A 23512-nucleotide genomic window follows, 5' to 3' on the forward strand; every position below is an offset into this window, starting at 1 on the left:
CCACCATTTCTCCTTGTCAGGTGTTCAGAACATGACAAATATTTTCCCGCTTTCAGCCTATTAAAGATTAGCTCATTCTCTTCTACCTTTTCATATTCTTTGTAATATAAGAAATATGTTTCATTCCTATCAGCCTTCTGTTGATTTCATTTTAAGAAGTTTACCAATAATACCCAAAGATTAATTTATTTACCCTGGAGACAAAGCATCCAAGCTTCACAGTTTAGACTTTCAAAGAAAGAGAGAAATCAAGCCTTTCTGCCATAGAAAGGTAAAAAATAATAAAGAGCTTCAAACACTCTATTCACTCTGTCCCCAACCTGGTGCCCTCCAGATGTTTTGGAAAACAAACTTCCATCTTCCCTGACTAAATGGCAATGCTGCTTAGTGCTGATGAAGAGAATTAGGCTGGAGAGTTACAGGGTGTGGGTAGCTGCCCCTAACATCGTCTTCCGGCTGGGGAGGGCGGGGTACAAATAAATTACTATTATTATGCTAGGGATGGGGGAGAAAATTGCTCCATTTCTCATTTAAAGCCGAATCCAGATCACTCACACATTCTCAAACACTGAGCATACCAAACCACAGCCATCCTTCCAGTATTCACACTCCCCCACATTTTGCAATCTAGCCAAGCAATGTGTATGACAACACATCTGCTAAGGTAAAGTGTGAGTAACTGCATACATTTGTGAAAAGAGCATTAGTGAAAATAACACACGCCCAGCCAAACCTGTAGATTTTTTAACAACTTTTGATGATGTAGCAGCATGTTGAGAACAGCTACTCAACCGGTTGGCTACCTGTTTACCTAGGTGACTAGGCCATTTCCAACTCTTGAATGCTGCCCCATGTGGTGAGCCCAGGTATAACCTTCCAGGTCTAAATAAAAAAGTTCCTTCCAGTACAAAACAGCTACTTTGAGATCTTGTATAGAATGTCCTTTGAGATCTTGTATAGAATGTCCTATACAAGATCTCAAAGTAGCTGTTTTACTACAAAGGAATTTCAGAAATAGACTGGAAAGAGAAGCTGCTGAATTGCAACTCATTACCAAACTTAAAACCATGGAGAGACCTGGTCTGAACAGAGACATTGGATTCTTATCTCATTATACACGACTAAGCCATTTTTCACCTTCTCACCCCTTGCCTTTTCCTCTAAGACCTATTGCAGTCGTTAAGAGTCGTCAACAGGCTCATCTCAGCTATCTGCCAATCACCCATTCCCACCACCCTTCTGAGTAATACCCCTCCCCACCTTCTCACTATATAGAAGGATCTGGCAACTTCTGTTTCAGTGTATCTGAAGAAGTGTGCATGCACACGAAAGCTCATACCAAGAACTAACTTAGTTGGTCTTTAAGGTGCTACTGGAAGGAACTTTTTTATTTTGACTATGGCAGACCAACACGGCTACCTATCTGCTTCCGGGTCTAGTTTGGCTTCTCCAATCCAGGCTGGGCATTGGTATTTTTCCTGGGCAGGGATATGTATATAAGGACTTCCTTTTCCAGCTGAGCCTTTCTTGAACAGCAGGATCTTCATGTGCTATGGTGACTTCCTGTATCCTCACATGGTCATTGGTCCTGCTTCCTGGTTTGCCATTGCTCTTGCCTTACCCATCAGTTCTGACCATTGTCTCATGGTTCCTGTCTCTTGTCCCACTTCAGATATGGGAAGGTCTCAGTGGCTGACTGCCAGCTTTGCATGCAGAAGGTCCCGGGTTCAAATTCCAACATGTCCACTGTGTGAAACCCAGCCAGTGTAGCCCATACCAAGCTAGGCAGTCGGAGTTGGCATAAAACCAACTTCCTATGTTCCCTTTCCCACAACCCAGCCTTGCCATGCACAGAGAGGCTCTACCCCCTGCCCCAAAAGGGCTAACTAATCTTTTGTAGCCTACAGTTGAGGATATCAGAGAAGTCTGATTAAAAGAGAAAATTGGTGCAGAAATTGATGGTGTTTGCTTATTCGTCCCATGTTCATAACAGAAATCAACCCAGTGAAAACAGTCAGTATTGAAATGAGTGGGGTGCAATAAAACAATAGTAATGTAATGAATGCAATTTACATAATTAATTTCATAAGTCACATAATTTTGTCTCAGTGGACAGAGAGACAAATGGTGCCATTTTGGGCAGAAGGTGAACTGCAGTGGAATGGAAACATTGCTGTATGTGGCAAACAAATGATGGGATGGAATACAAAGCCTTCTTACATCCGAACCTACAATAAACAAGCACTGATCTGCATGAGCACACAGACTGGCATCTTAAAATGTTTTGTGAGGCTCTTTGCAAGTTTAGCAAAGAATGCTTTGGCCCATTTACATCTGGAGCTCAAACAGCTTCCAGTTCTGTGGTTTCCCTACAAACTTTGCTTTATTTTGTTTACGGTATCAGTCAAAATGAATGGAAATAGGAAAGTCTGCCAAGGCTGCTATTGGGAATTCCCAGCTGCCTAATATATCAGTGTCTTCTTCTTGTCTGTTCTTGATGGGGTCCAGCAGCAGGTCAGCATCCTAAGGTAAAAGAAAGGCTTCTCAAAGTGAGCAGCACTTGGGGAAAGAAAATTAATGGGAGCCAGCATCTGCTGATCTCTCCAACAATAAGGAATTTTCACGGCCAACATTTATAGAGAGGCACGAGATGCAGTCTCTGCAAGGAACCAGATTTCAACTTTCTGCCCTGAGATGCCAAAAATATTTCAACAGGAAATGCTAAAGGAAGTTGAACTTTGAATTATAATTTCAATGACTGTCTAGCAGAATGGATTAACGCTTTGGCACGGCACCTTTTGAGGCTATGGGTTGACTCTGGCAGGATAAAAACCTGTCTGTTTTGACAGATGAAAAAGGTCACAAGTGAAGCAATGTCAGGTGTTAGCCCAATCTTTAAAAAGGGGAGGGGGATCTGGATTAGGTGATAGATGTAAAAAAGAAGAGTGAAAGAAAAACCTCCCCCCCCCCCCAGATATATTAGTTGAGACATCAACTGGAATCTCTTCTAAGAACATTGAGATCCTTATTTTTTATTTTTAAAGAGATGCTAGGGATCAAATGAAACCCCTATTTTTTCCCCTGGTCTTATTTACATTTGTGCATTGATTAAAGAGAGTTTAAGGGGGATGAGGAACATATAATATGAGCTTTCAGATATGCCTGGTTGCATCCCCCTCTTCAATATAACGGTTGTGATCCTGGCAGTAATGTAGATCTAAATGTTTGGAATGTCTACAACTGAAATGACATTATGGTTGCATATGCAGTCTCCTTGGTTCTTGCCTCCAAGAGAGCTGTTTCTAGCAAACAAGAACCCTGATTCTAAGGGTATTTGAAGGACCAGTTTACACAGCTGAGAGGCAGTTTTCTTCACCTGCAGTGAGCAGTGAAGCAGGGGTGGGGGGCATTTCTTCCAATGCTTTAATTTCCCATGGAATATTTTCCATTTCATAAGTTCATTAGTAACAAAGAATGGATGCCAAATACAATATAATGGATGCCAAATACAATATAAGGCAAGCTTGGTAGTTTCAAAGTGTTTAGTTTTGTTTACTAAAATAGAAGTAAAATAAACATTCTAAAATTAGGCCACTCCCTAGGGCATCTGAAAATTTTCAGTGCAAACTGAAAGTTTTCCAGTGCAACTGAGTCTCATTTGCAAATTACCACTTCTTGAGGAAACAACTATCTCAATACAAATGTTTCCGAAGAACCCACATTACTGGCAGTGAGGGTAGCACGTTTGCAACCCCCCCCCCCCATGCAAGGAGGTAAACTGGGAAACTGCCCAGGGTCCCATACCTTTGCATTTTTCTGTCAGATTGGTTATCTAATTTAATCCCCTTTAACACAGATTTAAAGCAGCCTTCAACTGCTCAGAGACAACTGCATAGGAATTGGTTTGCATTTTGCAGTCTATTTTTCAAAGTTTTCCAGCAAAAGAGAGAAGGGGAGGAATGTTGCCAGCTAAAACCTCTTTTGATATAAATGGGGATTTCCACTTAAAAACCAATCTGTCTCTGGACAGCCCAATAGCTGGAAGGCTTTCCAATAGAGTTGCAAAGAGCTTTTTTACAATCTTAGATTTGTCACAGTCGTGTGTCTGGTGAACTCACCTCATCTGTGCCAAAAAAGAACTACTTGGCACTCTGTCCTCAGTGGATTTTGGAAGGGACCGCTGATCTTCTTTGACTGGCCCAGCAGCAATTAGGCACACAGGCAAAGAGATTCATTGAATTCCTTAGTTTCCTTTTTTAAAAATGTTTGCATTGGCAAACATTGACATTCCACAAGTAAAACAAATATGATTCATCCCTACCCTAATGCAAATTGGCGCTTGCTTCCAAATGTCACACAGATTTAGAAAAGGAAAAATGAGCCCACCCCCAATAATATAAGAAAGCAAGAAGAGCCATGCTGGAGCAAAGCAAAAGTTGAGCTAGTTCAGCATTATGTTCCCACAAAAGCAACCAGTTGCCTATGGGAAGCTCACAAGCAGGCCCTGAATGCAATCAGACTCTATTGCTCATAATCTCCCACATACTGCCTCTGCTGCAGGAGGAAATATATAGACACCTTGACTAGTAGCCATCGATAGCCTTCTTCTCCTATATTCACACAGCATTGTTTCTGTTCCACTGCGGTTCATCTTCCACCAAAAAGTACATTATTCAACCCACTGGCAAAATTGCATAACTTATGTAATTTATGTAGTTAGTTATGTTCCACGTCCATTGCCATCATTCCACCTATTCATTCCAAATGCAAAGGAAACACAATGCATATAGGAGAGGAGAGTAATCTAATTACTTATCGTTTGTGGACTGAAAGCAACAACAACCAACAGCAGCAGCAGCGAGTACCAATCATAAATGCTGGATTGATTTCCATTCAGGACATGAGACAACTAAGTAGATATTTGCAATTTCTGCTCGTTTATGTTTTTCATGCAGTTCTCCAACATCCCTATCTGTATCACAAAGTGGCTGCTTCAGATTACTTGATGTAATGGATGGGTGGTATCATTTAATTCAGGGTGGTGAATATTTGTTTGGTTTTTTGACCAGAGGTTCTCATTTTCCCTTGGCTGTGATCCTCCAGCAGCCACACCTTTAACAGCAGTCTTGTGGTGGGTGTGACCACACCATGGTACAAACACACTCTTACATGCCCACACCACAGGGCACACATCTACAGGACAAGAAGAGAGAGAGAGAGAATAACCCCCATACAGATCAACTGAGGAGGCTGCTACTACCCACTTCCTGCTCATCAGTTGATCAGTGTGAGGTACTAGTCTGCAGTTCTAGGCTAGGCAAAGAGGTTGAAGCCTCTCTTCTCACTCCAGCAGTCTGATGGAGATTCAAATTGCCCACTCCATGGTCATGAGATAGATCATCTGATAAGTGAAGAGGGGGTTATTTCATGATTCAAATTTCAATTGCAGCAGTGGGCTGAGCAGAGAGTTTTAAACCTCTCTGCCAAGCCCAGCACTGTGTCTAGTTTGAAGGCAATTGCACTCAGCACTGGCAAAATAAGTGGTCAAAGGGAACCGCTAGGGGTTCACCACTCCTGATTTAATTGATTACCTTAGTGAGATTAATTAAAAACTCATTTGATTGACTAGAAAGGTGCCTAGATTAAGTGGGCACCAGATTTTAAAATACAAAGACACAAAATCATTGTGTCTAATCAATATAAACAATAAACTGCAGGTGGCAAGCACCATCTTAAAAGAGGTGTTCCTCTTTAGCTCCCCAGCAGGATGGAATTATTCTTTTCAAAAGCATGAAAAAATCCTTTTTGTTTCACAGCCACTATTTTCACTCATACCCAAATTGCTGCAAATTTAATTGATTAGCCAACTAAAACTCAGATCAACATTTCTATAATCAGGTGAAAGCCCTCTTATTTCACTCACAGAGAGCTTTGCCACTATAAAATCACCCAAAGCAATGTAAGAAGACATGTAGCAATAATCTGCCACAAAGTGCCCAATGCTGATTATATTTTCCATATGTAAAATCCTCATTAAAATAAAGAATAAATAGCACTGCTATTACAATGAGGCGACTGCCTTTCATAGCGAGTGGAAACCATAGCTCTGTTTCTTCTTCCAAATTTTGCCTTGCATGTACAAAAGGGAAAAAGGAGATCTGACACAGAGGGCGTTGGACATACTCATTTGTAGAATATTTACCTTTTAATGCAGAAGGTCCTAGTCTCAAACCATGGTTTCTCAAGACAGGATTAGTATAGACTATTTCCTGAAACCCTGGAAAGCCACTCCAAGTCAGTTCACAAAATGAGGTCCTCCGGGGCTCTCTATATCTGACCCTCAAGACTCTCCAAATCCATACTTCTCACCATCCCTGCTCTGTGCCCTTCCAGAGTGCTTTGCCCAGAATATATCCTTGAACCTTGATATGTCCAGTACTTGATTGGATGGAAGATGGAGAGAGTTGTGAGTGCCCTTCATAGCTGCAAGCTGCTTCCCAGCCTAGCTGTTTTGGGGTGACATCAGCTGGTGGCTGGGGGGGGGTGGATTTCAGCCCTGCTGGGTGCTGCTTTGCCAGTCCAATTTTACAGGTGGGGGAGACCAACCCACCTACCAGTTGCCTAACATCACCATAACACCAGATGATTGGCAGGTGGGTGGCCCCACCCAGCTGTCAAAAGCTAGCCCATAGTGTGGGGGTGAGAGATAAAGATCTGGCCTGCCAGACCAAAAAGGTTGACCACCTTTGTCATACACTAATATTGCAATGACAGATTTTATGCTTCTGCATTTTCAGAGCGTGGGAAGTGGTAGGAAACGAACAGAGGCTAAGCACTCAATTGCTGGCTGTTGTTTAAAGAGAGAGCCAAGTGGTAATTTTGCAACGATCACATCTCAAATATTTGGCTATTTCACAGGTCGTAAAATGATTACTCTGAAACTCTTTGCTTATCAGGGTGACATTGTATGTTGGGTGACCCTCCAAAAATTGGAGGTTATCTTACCATTCATTTGAAATGCAAACTGAATAGAAAATCTATAGCTTATTGCCCTGTGTTTTAAAGTGAAACCAGGCACTCTACTGACCTCCTATTTACATTTCCTTGAGAACAGGGCAGGGGGAACAGCAACCATAAAAGCTATCAAGAAGCATTTCACAGCAAGCAAATTAATTGGTTTTTACTGTATTTGAATAGAGCTATTGTCAAATAAAACATGCCATGACAGTTAATAGTGTCATTTAGAGGCATAAAATTATTGGCTTATTTGTTATTGGATAAAAACAAAGGCAAACACTTTGTATTAGGAAGTTTTAATGTGTTTAAAATCCTCATTAGGGATTTATGGACATTCTTGCTTAGCAGAGTGCCTCATTAATTTGAGGCTAAACAGTTACAATTCTGTGTTACAATTCCAGTATTTCGGTATGTGGGGGTGGCGGTGGGGTTTGTATGCGTGTTTTTTGTGTTTCCAACTTTCCTGTTTTCTTTAATTAGATCTTGCATTAGAACCTGGGCTGCACACTGCTGGAAATGTAGAATTTAATTAATGCAATTTATAAATTGAATGGAAGTGAGTTATTTTAGGATCTCCTTCTCCCTTTACATTTTAGGGAGCAGTTAAGAAGTGTGATGTGTGAGCACATACAGATCTAAGAATTTTTCGAATCTCAGGGAAGGCTAGAGACCTCAATAGTGAATACATTTAGCAGTGTCTCTTTGCATCAATAGATCAAAGTGGTTTAATTAGAAATGTAACTAAAGAGGAGGTAGTAAAAATCCTGTTGAAATCCAGACTTCTTTAGCTTTTTAAGTTATGCATTGTAGCAAAGAAGGACTTCTTCAGCTATTTTACAGCCTCAACCAGGGGCAATTAATATAATCTCACCACCATTGCCATCCAAAAGCAATTATAATAATGCAACCCTTCTCTTCCACTGCTTCAATTTATAAAGTTGACTTGGAAGAAGAAATTGAAGTTTGTTACATTACTAAAGTCTATTCTTTTATCCGTTTTTGTGGATATTTTTTACTTCAAATATTTCAACCAGATTGTTGACCAGAGCTGGTTATAGGGAGTATACAACTCCCTTGTTGCAACATCTCCATTGGCACAGTTCAAAGTTTGTTTGCTTTCACATTGACTGCCTGCTGAATTTTAAATGGTTGTAACCTGTCCAGGAACCTATGGGTGAATGGAGGGTAATACATTTAATAATAGTAATAACAAGAATAATTCATTTCTCCCCTTCTAGGTCAACCTTCTCAGTGAGTCCAATTGTGTGGATGACATATTGCGGGTAAGTTGAAATGTTTCCATCTGTTATCACTTGAAAACCTGTGGAGCGGGGGCAGCTGATACTGTTGCGAACTTAGATCTGGTGCAAATCTCTGTTCATGCATGAAGGTTACTGGGTGATTTTGAGCCCAATCCATCTCCCTCAGACTAATCTAATGGGTTGGAAGGGAAGTAAAAATAAACAAATACATCAAATTGAAGTCACCTAGTGCTAGTCCTACTCAGGGTAGACCAATTCAAATTATTTTGCATGACTAACTTAGGTTCATTAATTTAAATGGGTTTACTCTTAGGGTGACTAGCAGTGGGTGCAACCATTGAGCTCTATGGAAGAAATGTGGTGTGCACATATAATAAATCCTACATACTAAAAGCAAACTCATTCTGCTCTGTATCCTCATGTAGGTAAAACACAGCTGGGAGGAGGAGGGGGGCAATCAGGCAGGATTTCCCCCTTGTGTCCCCAGCCTCTGTTTTGCGTAATATCTTGCCTATTAAAGGGTTATTGAGTTGTTGAAACTTGCTCACTATTTTGTGACATTTTGCATGGTCCTAGGAATGGTATTGCCCAATGGTCTTGCATTTTGGGAAATCAGCATGGACAAAAAGTATCTTTGGATACTAACGACATCTATACCATGGTCCTAGAGGAAAGTCCATCTTCTCCATCATAAGAGACTGCAAGGGAAGATGTCTATACATTCTCCATTCCATTCCACTAATTCTCCTACTTGGAAAGTCTCGGTTTGGGGCCTTGAAATCTAGTGCAGGAACATTCATGGCAGTGTTGGGGAACCTTTAGACCTCCAGTTGTTGCTGAACCTTTCAGCCCCCAAATATTGATGGCATATTATCCCTTGCCATTGGCTATGGTTGCTGGGGCTGATGGGAGTTGTAGTTCGGCAACCTATGGAGAGCCAAAGGTTCCCCACACCTGTTCTACTGTGCACAGCAATCTGTCCAGCCCAACACCAGACACACATTTTGACAAATTTAAGCCAGCCCAAAGAACCATTTACTACCCCCACATAGAGGCCTCTGGGGAAATATTTTGCACAATGGCTCCACCAGGTGGGGGGCTACAACACTTAGAGACACCACATGTATACTGAGCATCGTCAAGAAAAGTATTTGTCACTTCAGAAAACTCTAAACAACATAAGACAAGCCTACTGGATCAAGCCAATGCCCCATCTTGTCTAGCATCTTGTTCTCACAGTGGCCACCCAAGAACATTGGGGAGCCAGCAAGCTAAGCATGAGCGCAATGGCATTCTTCCCCACTTGTGATTCCTAGTAACTGATATTCAGAGGCATGCTGCTTGTGACAGGGGAAATAGAACATAGCCATCATGCTTGATAGCCATCAATAGACCTATCCTCCTGCCTCCTGCGGGAGCAAGTTCTATAGTTTGACTATGCGGAGTGTGAACGAGTACTTTCTTCTATCTATCCTTGATCTTCCAGCGTTTAACTTCATAGGATGCCTGTAAGTTCTAGTGTTACAACAAAGGGAGAAGACATTTTTTCTCTATCTACTTTCTCCACACCATGCATAGTTTCACAAATGACCTTTCCATCCAGTGCAAGAGATCCACATGTTAAATATTGTGCTCACACCTTTGCCATCCAGTACTGAGAAACAGTTCCAATGAGAGTGGAGGAGGCTGTGAAGTGAAAGGTAATTATGAGTGTGGACTTCCTCTTGGTTTGTTCTGATTTGTTTGTTGGTGAGGTTAGAGGATGTTGCACCAGAGCAAGTGTTCTCTCACACTTTCCATTGCATTTCCCTGCCACTTTCCTTATTGCAAAAAGTCCAATCTGGACCTGCCAATCCGCTACAATTGCACACCCTGAATTTGTTGGTGTGTGATTGGACCCCATGTCAAAACAGCTGCAGTCTGGGAACTCCCCGAGTGTCTCAACAGATACCCACTCTAAGAACAGCACTACTCTAAGTTAGGAACACACATTCAGCTTTTGAACATTTGAACAAATAGCTGGACAGGTGTGATATTAATTAAAAGCTCTGTAGTCTTGAGCAAAAACAAAACCTGCCGATAATTAGAGTAAAATGACTTGAGTTAAATGAACAAAAGGCTGTAATTTATTCTCTCCTCTCTCCTTCTGATGACTGGATTCAATCTAATGACATTGGAGAATATGTAAATTGATCAGCAGGTGAAAATGCCCTTGACTGAGTAAATTATATGCGGTATTACCTTTCTCGTAGCATTTGAAAAAGTGCTAATCGACTTAATATGTACCAGCCATAGCTGAGGTGACTTGTTCACAAAGCAAAATTAGCCCACTAATAGGTTTATCCCAACATCCCCACCTTCCTTGTCACCCTATTCATTGTTTCCTCTTCTGACTTATATTAAAAAAAGGAGATGCTGGAAAACTGCATAAGATGAGGGTGCTGATTGCATTTTGAAACACACCGGCATAGTGTCTAGCAGGGCTGCTCACAAGCCATTTCAATATTTTCTCGTAGAATCCAGAGGTTTTGCTGGGAAGAGGTCGGGTAGGGGGGCAGGAGAGGAGATGATCTGAATTTCAAGTGACTTTACGGACGTCATTGGGCCTGGGAACAGCAAGCCACCCAGCATAGTAAATCATGCAAGCCTGTCAAATGTAGGAACACCTTGGGAAGGATGTGATGTCAAATATCAGTAACTTAGCAACCTAGCCCTTTTGCTGTCTGAAGAATGAGTAAGAATGGGCACTTTCCAACAGAAGAGTAGATAAATCAACCCATATGCCAGGAGCAGCCAGGGCTACAGACGGGAGACTTAAGGTCTTTGCACTACTGCCTTGCATGGTGCAAGTCGGAGAGAATGAGAGCCCTGTATTGTGATGTCCAATTGGCCCATGGCATTTGGAAGGACTATATGGGCATCATGGTCAGGGCAGCGGGTGGTGGTTTCCTGGATCTTCAATGCCCCAGGCTCCTCACCTTGTCTCTACCTAAGGCTTAGCACCAGTGCTGGGGAGAACTCTTCGGCGAATAGTTTTAGAGCTAGAATAGAAATGGTGTCAGTTCCTGGCACTCTAGGGCAGCTGCCAAGGACTCAGGGCCCTGAAAGGGTCAACTGACAATGCCTGTCTTGGGCTGTCATTACAGAGCACTTTGATAAGCACCATAACAGCAATGCCTGGCAATTAAATCCCCATCACAACCATGCCGCAGAGCAAGATGGACACTCTGGGCAGGTTGATACATTTAAATACATTTAAATGTATACATTTAAAATTAAATACATTTAAATGGCAGCAGCAAGTCTTAGGTGCTCTTGGGAGGGTTGCTGCTGCTGCCACTGCCATATGCCATCAGGGAAGCCCACAAAAGGGCACCTCAAGAGCTGAAGGAGCCCCTAAGGAAGCTCCTGCCATGTTGGGAGGCAAAGGTCCGGAAGCAAAGGAAAGTGAGGCAGCATAGCGACACTGTGACTCTGCATGCATAATCTGTACTTCTTACCCCAGATAAACATGCAGACAGCAGAGGATGCAGCCGCAGCATGTGGCATTGTTAGCCTCTCCATGCCGCAGCCCCCTCACATGTTCTTTCAACACATGGGTGGGTCATTAGCGGGGCGGGGGGACCACAGTTATGAAAAACTTTTATCCAAACATATTCATAAGCTGCCTTGGAAACCTCAGTGGCAGAAAGGCAAGTTACAAATCAGATGGATGGATGGATGGGAGACCATTTCATTGTTCTGACCTATCCCCCTAGAGTTCCCTGTTTTGGCAAAGGTTTAGTGAATTTCTGCTGCTGGCTTTGTGTTGTTCTGAAATTAATATGTGTTTGTTAGGACCTCTAACCTTTTGTGGTGGGCAGCATTGTGGCTGGGCATCTGGGCCACTGTAGTGGGGTGGGGATCAATGCCCCCTCTGTGTCTGCCCCGGCCGCGTGACCCCTGCCCGGCCAATCTTTGCCAGCAGGGGGAGTGGCTGTGGGTAATTTAAACCATGGTGCGGCTGGGGGCTTCCCTCTCTTGCCTCCTTGCCAGATCTCCCTACCCACATGCCCTCTTTTTAAAGCTTTGTTATGACATAACCTTGCTATGGACAAATGTCAGCTGCCTTGTTGTTGGGGCTGGGTAGGATTTTTTCCACTTGGCGAATTGGCACCTGCCATTTGGTTTTCGCCTACCTAGTAACAATCGTCACAACTTTGTTAGGTTAGGCATTGGGTAAGCCTTTTGTAAATGGAGAGGGAGTTGTAGCCTCCGTCTGCCCCTCCTCATTAAGGGTATCCTGTTAAAGGGATCCGGGGGTGTGGATCCTGGCCAAAACCTGGACGTGGGCTAGGGCCATGCCATGACCCCAATGGGGACCCTTCAGTGTGCTCTTATTTGATGTAAGTCATGGGGCTCCCTCTGTCGGTCGTTTACCCTTAGTGTGACTCCCTGCAGACAGGCAGGAGTCAAGATATAGCCTGGCTTCACCCAATGCCTAAACCAAACTGCTCACATCTGCAGCCAATAAAGTTATGGCCTGTTTTAGCCCATAATCCTAAACACTCGTGTCAGTGTGTTTATTATTCAGCAGGGTACTGCGGGGCATGGGGCCTTGGCACGCAATTAGATTTCTTGCCCCAAAGTTCAGGGATGATGGGAGATGTAGTCCAGCAACATGTGGAAGGTCACATATTCTCCTTCCCTGTGCTGTTGGCTTGAGACTTCTGCCTGGCTGTCTTGGAAGATATGTTTTATTGTTTGTGCAGAAAGGAGACAGAATTAATGGAAAGCCTGACCCGTCAATGACATATGTAGGTCAGGCACGGAGAGTCTGTAGCCCCATGGATGTTGTTGGACTCCAACTCCTATCAGCTTCATTGAGCATGGCCAGTAGTTATCAGGTATGGTGAAAGTTGTAGTCCAACAATGTGGGGGCACCAGCTCCACCAATTCCCTATCCAACATGTAGATGCTCTTGGAGGGGAAACTAGGGTTATATCCATCACTAGTCCTACTCAGAACAAACCCACTGAAATTAATAAGCATGGCTAACATAGGCCCATTAATTTCAGTGGGTTTATTCTGAGTAGGACTCGGCTGAGTACAACCCCTTGTCATAAGAGGCAATTTTTCCTAACATCTTAGTCTCTATGGATTTATTTCAGTAACCTTTTCTTGTGGGCTGGGTGAGGCAAGGACTGGAGTAGAAACTGATCTGTCTAGCTTGGCAATTTTTGTGCTGCCAGAGGATTCCCTGACACAGGAAAATTGCCCTTTGGCCGCATCTCCCTTGTTTTACATATGCTGCGTGTTCCCAGCTGTGCAATAATTAGACGTTGAGGGGGATGGAATCTGTCCCAGAAAATTTATATTCTGTGTCAAACACTAATCATTTGTACAGGTGTGGAGATGATGATGATGCAGAGCTTAAGACAATGCAGCATCAGGGTCACATAAGTAGATCTCAGCGAGGCATCATAAATCTGGCCCAGTTTCATTTGCTCGGCAATATTTTCGATATCCTAAATGTGTTAGACAAATCAGCAGTGGAAATTGAGATGTAAAGCCTAGTAAAAGTCCACATCAAGACTGGCTCAGCTTCTTTGCATGGAAGAGAGAAAGAGAGAGAGAGAGAATTTGGAATGCAATCCTATGGCCCCTAAAAATGTATCTTAGAGGCACCTCACTTGCTTTTTGAGCCTTTAAACTGGAGATGCTGGGGACTGAACCTGTGATCTTTCTACCAACACCCCTACATATTCTACAGCATGTAGCTCTAGACTGAAGTTGCTAGAGAGGGGTTTGTTTCCCCCCATTTTAAGCATTTGGTTTTTGGTCAACAGTCCCTCAGTCAAAAGAAATATAAATTAACTAGAGACCTCTGTTTTCTGTTGCTTATCAGCTTTGGGCCAAGACTTCCTATATATAAAGTCTAAGTCCAGAAGCAAAGATATTTTACAAGGAGCAAAACATTTAAAGATGGGTGTTAGCTGGCATACCACGTGTGATCTACACATCATACAGAGCAGATGTTTTTAAAAACTAACTGAAACTGTGTGATGGTGCCTATCAGCAGTGGGAAATGCTCTTATCCCCAACAAAAATTAGGGATTGGTCAGGAAAGTATTGTTTTCTGTAACTGAGTTTTTTGGGAGCACATTTGTCTTGACTCTCTGGTTCAAGATTCCTTGCCAGTTTTTCTTTTAATACGAACACTTCTTCACCACTGTAGATAGCATTACATCCTTGCATTGCTTATTGACAGAACATACTCTGCAGGCTGGTTGGCAAAACTCAAAGGCCCACCAGCCATTAGTTTAAAATAGCATGAGACCAGACCTAGAGTCAATAACACCTTTGATGTTATGTTTCCCCTGAAGGCATTTGGAGAATTGACTGGAGAGGAGAGAATATGCCCAGTCATTTTGTTGTTGTTGTCAGAAAGGGCCAGCATGAACCTGAGAAACACATTTACTTTGTTTTGTTTTTAAACATATATATCACTTTTCACTTTTCCAGTTGCTCAAAGTGGTTTGCAACAATAACTTGGGAACAAATGCAAATCAAGTAGCCCAAAGAAATCCTATCTCAATACAAGAGAATCTTAGTTATAAGATTGTATCTGAAGAAGTGTGCATGCACACGAAAGCTCATACCAAGAACTAACTTAGTTGGTCTTTAAGGTGCTACTGGAAGGAATTTTTTTTATTTTTAGTTATAAGAATATCTGATAAACTGTTGTAGAAGGTTTCAACCATGTCTCTGAGCAGCCACACTGAGATCCCTACACCAAGCGTTTACTGTTCTTCTTGTTCCAAAGACAACAAAGTCTGTTGACTAGAACTCAGTCAACAAGTATGCTCAGCTGGAAAATGGTAACCTTTGAGGTATTGGGAACCAGACTGGCCCAGAATGAACATGTGGCAAACATGGGGCAGATTTCGGTATGGCAGCTAGAATTTTCAAGCAATGAACAATGACTGGAACCACATGCCTGGCATGAATTCTGCTTTTTGTGAAGTTTGGCAGGAGAGCTACAGGGACTTAGGAATTTTTTTCCCAGCCCAAGGGCCATATTCCCTTCCAAGCAATATCCTAAGGGCCACATACCAGTAGTAGGTGGTGCCAGAGGCAAAAGTAGGTAGAGCAACTACACATTTGTACAATAGGCTAGGTACTACACAAATTACTACATCCTGCTATCTTCTAACCTGTGTTGACCACATTGACAGATGAGTGGGGCTTAAAAACTGCTGATCATGTGATGTCACCATGATGTCAGCTGAAGCATTTTCCTTTGCCTGTGTAGTTTGAAATCAAACCATATGGTCAAAGGCATCGTTTCCTGTGGGTTTTGCTGTAAGCACTGGTCAGCTGATCGGTGCTTACCTCACTTCTTTATCTGTCCCATAGAATGTCAGGGTAGGGCAGGAGGGTGGGACTTGGAGAAAACAGCCTCATAGGCAGAATTAGGAGGCCCTTCTAGGCATGATCTAGGTGTGCACTTGAAACATCTTTGAAGGCAGTGTGCCCTAAGAAACAGGAAATGTGATGCTGTAGGAAGCCCTGAGGGGAGAATGGTGTTAAGATCCCTTGAAGCGCAGGTGCTCTGCTCAGATGTAAACCTGGAGCGGCCTGCCACTTTTTCTCTTTCTCCGGCTTTCAAGTAACAACAGAAAGTGAGCAGTACTCTTGAGTTTCTCACTGGAGGCCTCTCTCCAAGAAAGTAGTGATCATTCTTCCTTATTTCTTCGCCTGAGCAATTCTGCCTTTGTCACTTTCAAAAAGAAGTTGTCATGATCCCTTCATTACCATTTTTCTTAATGTGATAAGTGAACACTACAAGGAAGCGATTGCGTCTGAAAAAGGAGAACAGTCCTCAGAAGCAGTTCTACCGACTGTTGCTCTTTGAAAAGACTTGGGCTGGGGGATTTTGCTAAATGCGTTGTTCTGTCTCCTTTTGCCAGTGTGGAGTTGTCATTTTAGGGCATCTCTCTCTCTCTCTCTCTCTCTCTTTCTCTCTTTCTTGGAACATGAACATGAACATGAGTTATCCTTGTAAGAAAGAGAAAGAGATTGCTACATTACCAAGTCTAGCCTTTGTATCTCTCCAGCAAAGCGAGATCAACAACTCCATTTTGTAATTGCTGGAACTTGATAATAAATTGCATGTTGCACTGGGGGGTAGGAGGGGAAAAAACAGTGTTCTTTGGCAGGTTTACTCCAGTTCCGCTTTGTATGATAACTGGTAATTGTCACTGCTTGACACTTGCAGGAGTTATGAATAACATTCACTGCTTAGGGCTAACTAGTGTAGTAATCACGGTTCTTCTGGGTGGTCTTTACATGGGCGTCTATCCAGCTTTTTCTGTGTGACCCCCTGATAAACTGTTGCTAATGAACAGCCTGCTAGTGTTTGATGACCAGCTGGAGGCAACAAAGGCAATGCATGCCGTAGTAATAATTAAGATATGTTCTTTAAAAGAAAGGAAGGAAGAAAAAAAAGTCAGGGTTCTCAAAGCCTTCCTGAATTTCTCGGCAACAGTATTTTGTGCCCTCTTGGCTTGCCCTGGCTGGAAAAACGTGATACTTAAGAGAAGACGGTGAAGGGTTTGTACCTGTGTGACTTTAGTTTAAGAACATAGGACAAGTCCCACTTGATCAGGGCAATGGCCCATGTTTTCACAGATGTCTAAGGGAAGCACACAAGCAGGGCCTAAACATAACAACATTCTCCTGACTTTTGATTCCCAACAACTGGTATTCAGAGGAATGATGCATCTGACTGTGGAGTCATAGCCACCATGACTAGTAGCCACTGATAGCCTTAACCTCCATGAATCTGGGGAAGCCTCTCTTAAAGCCATCCAAGTTGGTGGCCATCACTCTCTCCTGTGGGAATGAGATCCATAGCTTCACTATGAAGTAGTGCTTTATTTGTCTGTCCTGTTCCAACATTTCATTTAACCTCCATGAGTTCTGGTGTTATGAGAGAGGGAGCAAACTTTTCTCTATCTGTTTCCTCCACTCTGTGCATACTTTTGAACACATTTATCACGTCTCTTATTGCTTGTCTTTTCTCTAAATCAAGAACCCCCCAAATGCTGTGACCTTTTCTCTTAGGTGAGTTTTTCCATCCCCTAGATATTTCTGAAGGTTGTAGCTTTTAGGGAGTAAGGACAAGGAGAACCTTGAGGATTCCCGCATCATTTGTATTTCATAACGCCATTGAGAAATTGTGAGCTTGCTCTTGAATGCCCTGAACCGTCTTCTTTTGCCTGAGTATTCCTAGGCTAGAATCCCATAATCATTATCACCCACAATGCAGTGTGTGTTGCCATTGCCGGGAGGTAATATTAATGTGGGATGCAATCAGACCATTTTCACCATCATTATTATCATTTCAATTTATTAACCACCTTTCACCTTAAGGTTCCAAGGTGGGTTGCAACAAGTAAAGCACAATATTTTAAAAAAATATTTAAAACCTGTTTTTAGATAGGTCCTGAAGCATACATCTCAGGTGTTAAGAGCTAGGGTAAAGAAGTGCCTCTTCAGCATTTGCCAAAAGCTGTATAAATCAAGGTGCCAGATGTACCTCTGTGTGAAGGGAGTTCCACAACTTAAGGGCTGCCACAGAGAATGTCCTTTCCTTGTCCACCACACCCTGAGCTTCAGAGGTTGGTGGATCAACCAATGGAGCACTCTCTGCTAATCTTAGCCCCCAATTCGGTCTTGTGGGGAAGGAGGCACTCTTTCAGATATGTGGGGCCTGAGTCATTTGGGGCTTTAAACATAACATGAGCACCTTGAACTGGGGCTAGAAATGAACTGGCAACCTGTGCAGCTGTTTTAAAACAGGGGTTATATGAGATCTGGAGGGAGCCCCAGCCAGTAATCTAACCACTGCATTTTGAACCACTTGAAGTTTCTGAGTCATCTTCTGGGGTACAGTTGTTCCAGACATTCAACCTTCAGGGAGGAAAAGCCAATGAAGAAGGAATGACTTGAACTGATGCTCACAAAATTAGATTTATTTGCAAATATTTATTTGTTACATTTATATTCCTCCTTTCTTAGGAACATAAGGAACATGGGGAAGGGCCATGGCACAGTGGTACAGCATCTGATATGCATACAGAATGTCCCAGGTTCAGTCCTCAGCATCTTCAGGTAGGGCTGAGAGAGAACCCCATCTGAAGTCTTGGGGTCATACTCATTGGGGCTCTCTGGTCTCTCTCTGGTCGAAATATGCTGTAGAAATGCATACAAAAATACACAATTTAGGGGAAAATGCATTGAAAAGCTTACAAAAAATGCATTTTATGGAAAGAATACATGTAAAATACATACTTTGAGTGGAAATGTGCACAATTTAAATGTGAATTCATTGTGCATGATATGTTTTGTGTGTGTGTGTGCAGAAAACAGATCAAAGCAGACCTATAACAGAACACATATAAAAGTGACACAGAACAGAAATAACCTGAGCCATCCACGCTTTCTCTGGGAAGAAGTCCCTCAGCAGAGAATCTGTGGATATAGAGCCCTTCGTGATGCTAGTAGGATAAACATTTCATGGAGTGCATTTCATTTCAGAAGCACTGATTTCCAAAGCACCAAAAAAGAAACTTCTCTGGTTTCTCTAAAGGACAAGACTAAACTGTCACAGTGCCTGTTTGTGGAATTATTCCTGAAACCATTTAGTTCTACTTTATGCACTAAGCCTCCAAACCACTGGAGTCCGTCACTAATCTGCATCTTTGCAAAAGGCCCAAGATGAGTCCAGCCAAAATCCTCAAGGATTTAAACACATCAATCCCAGCCAGTGGCACATTAGCACTCAATTTAGCACATAGGAGGATTCAGAGCCTGAATTCTCCATTTCCTTGGTTTAATTCTAACTTGCTTCGTATAAGCCATGAATGCATTTCATTAAAATGGGATACTAAATTATAAACTCAAGACCATTAGGTGGATGCACAGGGCTGTGTTGTGCTGAAGAGAGCCTTTGCAATGGATTCTTCCATTTATTTTCCCTGTACAGAAGATCCTGCCAAATTTCTCCAACTTGCTTGCCACATAAATTGCAACCTGGCATACAGCAGCTCTTTCTCCATACACTACAACATTTCATTGTAAGGGAGTAGCTCCACCATCTCCTTGTTCATTTTGGTTGCCTCTTCCTCCTTTTTGGTTGCCTTCTTCTGAACCTTTCCCAACCCTACAATATCCTTTTTGAGGTGAGATAACCAGAACTGCACACAATAATTCCAAATGCAGTTGCACCATAATTTGTATAATGGCATTGTGATATCAGCAGTTTTACAATGGCAATTGTTCTACATTTTTCATTTGCAATTATCTGCAGTCTTTTGAAAGGGCCCAGCATGCTTTGGGTTCTGAATGATCGCAGAATGGCATGAAAAACAACACATGCCTGTCAATTCCACAAGGTCTCAATAAGGATCTCCAGACAGGGGCAGAAAATGCAGAGTCAATGTTGGGAAGTGGACGCCTGCCGCTGATGTCCCAAACATTTGCGTCAACCTTGCTCCCACTTGTTCATCAATCTGTTTTGCAACTGTCAGCTAAGTTTTGTGTATGGAATTGGAATTGATTACACCGTGAAATAGAAACAGTCTGAACATACATACATGCATACATACATGCAAATAATTGTCTTTGGATATTTCCAGCCTTGTCTGACAATTGCAAATTGTAATTACATTCTCTTCTTGGAGCAAAGCCCAAGTGTTGGCTATTTTTAAGGGAAGCCTATGTGGTAGGGTATTTTTGTTTGTTTCTTAATTTGTTTGTACTTCTTGAGATGGATGGAACAAATTATCACATACCCCTTAAAAAACCACCCATGCAGAACAAGAAGCAGCAGGAGGGTTTTGTTTTGTTTTGTGGAAAGAACCCTGCCAGGGTTTTAAAATTTTCAGAGATAAAATTATATGTTACTTAGTATTAGTAGTTCTTAAAAAAAAAAAAGCTTTCCTCCTCCTGTCCTTTGATGCAGCTTTACATATGTGTTGCCGCTCCATTGATAAGCTGGAATTTTATGGGTTGCATCTCCTGTTAGCCCAACTCAGAGTAGAGCCATTGAAAATAATGGGCATGGCTAATGGGTCTACTCTTGAGTATGATTTATGTTTGATCCAACCCTGTGACTTTTGTCCAGTGCAGCGCTAAGCAGTTTGTTCCATTGGATTTACCCTTGCATAATGGAACTCCACACCCAAGAGATCAGAGGTTTAAAGAGCAGCATGGGATGGTTTGCAAAAAGGCTTTCAAACAGCCCCATCCTGCACTCTGAAGCCCTGAGCCTTTAAAGTGTACCATCCCCTGATGTCACTGTGATGTCAAGTAATTGGCATTTGGGAACCCCACTGTCAAATCTGGCCCTCCAGAGGTGAGGAGATAAACATTGAGGCCACCATCTAGGAAAGGCTCCTCCACTCAGATTGCATAATATACAAATAACACAACACGGATTTAAGGCAGCTCAAATTCAGCAAAGCACAATATTTGCAATTATGTCTTCAATTCTGATTTAACTGCTTCCCCCGAGACTCTGAGAAAAAGTCCACAGCCCTGATAGCTTTAGGGCAAACTCTTAACACCTGAGAAATTGCAAGTGAGATATGAAGTCAAAGGCAATAACCCTACTCATATTTTTATTCAACCAAAACTGCTTTTGTTCCATCCGAACATGGAAGTTCTATTTAGATACTATTGCCTACAGTGGCAGCTGGTGGGGCAGTGGGGCTGATGCTGGGCTGCTCTCCCAGTTTCCTAATGCCATGCATCACTTCTGCTTACCAGGAGAGGGGGAAGAAGGCAGAAGGGAGCTCAGCACTGGACCCAATCCAATGCTCCAAATGCTGCACGCACGCCATGCCAAGCTCCATTGCTACCTTGCCCCTCTCCCTTTCCATAAGTGGTAGTGATGCATGGTGTTGGGAAACCCCACCTTCACCAAACCACCCTGCCAGCAACTACTGATGGCCTCTCAGCTCACGATAGATCTACCCACTATCAATCTAGCCAGCCTCCTTTTAAGACAACCAATCACTTGAAAAGAAAGCAATTGATGCTAGTCCAAATTCCTTGGGCTCATTTACTGAAAGTTTCTTGGTACTTCTTACTTGTAGACGGGAGTTCCTCCTGTAGCAACTGCTTCACAAACCTGCCTTGCAGAATTACATGAGCCTCCTGCTAATTCTCTCCAGTCCTTCTGAGCACTCTAGGAACCATTAACCCTACAGCCTTGCAGACAAATTATGCTGCTGTTGCTTCTTTTTCCCTAGCTATTCATTAAGCATCTTCTGTATGTTATCCTTCTCAGTTCCTTACCTCAGGGCATGTACAGCTAGTTTAAAAGGATGGTTGGAGGGGGGAGAAAAAAGGAGGAGGAGGAGGAGACTTGGCTGGAGAAGTGTGCATGCCTAGCCCTTATAATAAAACACACTGTGTCAATTAAAACAATATTTAAATATTTTTTCCAGGAAGGAGTACACTTTGATAAGCAGATACATCCTTAGGGCCAAAGCAACTCTGAAGCCAACAAAACCATACTCACTTAACTGTCATTTAATCCCTTTTCTTACAGTGCATAAACCCTGCACCCTTTCCAATAGCTAACATGACTCTGTAAGTCCAAACCACACGGAAGTAAACCCTGGTTTGATTTTCTGAACTTCCATTACACCCCACTTTAAAACATTTCTGTTACTTCTGTGATACTCAGAGATTTTTTTCAAATCCTTCCAACCTTGGACGTTTAATTCTTTCCACAAATAAGTGAACGAAGAAACCTTGATTATTCCCTATCAGTGTTTTGGAAGTGTGTATCGGGTCCAGCTGTATTGCTAACTTAGAACAGGGATGAGCGTCTGTGTTGGGAATAAGTATTTCACTGGAGAAAATGAAGATGAACATTGAATATTACTCTTCTTATCCAGTATGGTTGTTCTGAAATCATTACACTGAGGGGTGAAAATCTTGACACCCCATTCCCCACACAGAGCTACAATCCACTAAGTGATTTTACAGACAATCCCTCTTCACAGGGAACTCTGGGAATAGTAGCTCTAGGAGGAAAACAGGGGCCTCCTAACAACACTCAGAATCCTTAATAAACTTATTTTTGGGAAGCCATGACTATTTGAAGTGGTATCATTGTACTTTAAATATATTTTAAATGGTCAACGTCTTTCTGAATGCTCATTAAATCATAAGCAAAATAGAAGGCTGTAGCCAACAAAGTTCTACTCACCATAGATCCTTTGGAATTAATGAACTTAAGGTAGCCACGGCAATGAATTTCAGTGGTTCTGCTCTGAGTAGAACTTGCTTTGGCTACAACCCAGAGAAAATAGATGGGGGTATAATGTGGACTACATTCTTCTGATTTTTCTTTGTTCTCTTGCTAGGAGATGACCCATTCCTGGCCTCCACCACTTACAGCTATACACACACCTGGAAAGGCTGAACAGAATAAGTTTCCTATTTCGGGCAAGGCACAGGTAGGTTAAGAGTGGACTTTGAAATGCAGACCGGGCATCAAGACCATAGGTTGGTTCAGCTGAATTAGATTACTGTTTTGGCTACACTGGCATTAGTTCAGCCCTGAACGTATTCAACTTAATTATGCATATCAACAATGTTGTTATGAGCCCCATAGATACATCTTGGAAGGGCTGGCCAGCTACAGAAGAGGGGTGGGGGAAGTTTGAAGAATTGGAGGCCAGTTATCCTGGTGAAGTGTGTGACAGGCGATGTCCAGTCCCAGGAGGTGTTGTAGTTGTCTGGGAAGGAGGTCACGGGCACTGAATCATATCCCAGGGACAAGCCTGATAGACTGCCAGAAGTGATACTTTATCAAATCCTGGAATAGCTCAGTCAGTAGAGCATGAGACTATTAATCTCAGGCTCATGGGTTCAATCCCATGTTGGGTAAATGCTTCCTAGATTGCAGGGTGTGGGATTAGATGACCCTTGTGGCCCCAACTCTACAGTTTTATGATTCTTTGATTCTATACCTGCCCAGAAGCTGCTTAACACTCTTATCTTGCTTCCTTGACCAAAGATGGCTCAAACTTCAAGTTGGCACTGTCTCTACTCCATCACCTAGGACATTATTATTATTATTATTATTGTTGTTGTTATTTGTTATTTGCTTTATCTTGCCCAGGGCAACCAAAAGCAACTTATAACCAACCAACCAGCCAGCCAACAAG

At 42.5% G+C, this 23512-nt stretch overlaps 1 protein-coding gene across 11 annotated transcripts in view; it reads left to right on the forward strand.

Moving 5' to 3' along the window:
* Window positions 1-23512, forward strand: part of AFF2 (ALF transcription elongation factor 2) — a 399262-nt gene that overhangs the window by 217238 nt on the left and 158512 nt on the right. For 7 of the 11 annotated variants that reach the window (XM_083486217.1, XM_083486214.1, XM_083486221.1 and 4 more), the window contains exons 4-6: window positions 8256-8300; window positions 18345-18437; window positions 22706-22798. In XM_083486217.1, coding sequence (XP_083342343.1) covers window positions 8256-8300; window positions 18345-18437; window positions 22706-22798 — 231 coding nt within the window. The remainder of the gene's footprint in view (window positions 1-8255; window positions 8301-18344; window positions 18438-22705; window positions 22799-23512) is intronic. The other 4 variants (XM_083486218.1, XM_083486223.1, XM_083486219.1 and 1 more) reach the window with 1 other exon arrangement.

Source organism: Podarcis liolepis (genome assembly GCF_965112155.1).
Source record: "Podarcis liolepis genome assembly, chromosome: Z".
NCBI classification, from domain to species: Eukaryota; Metazoa; Chordata; class Lepidosauria; order Squamata; family Lacertidae; genus Podarcis; species Podarcis liolepis.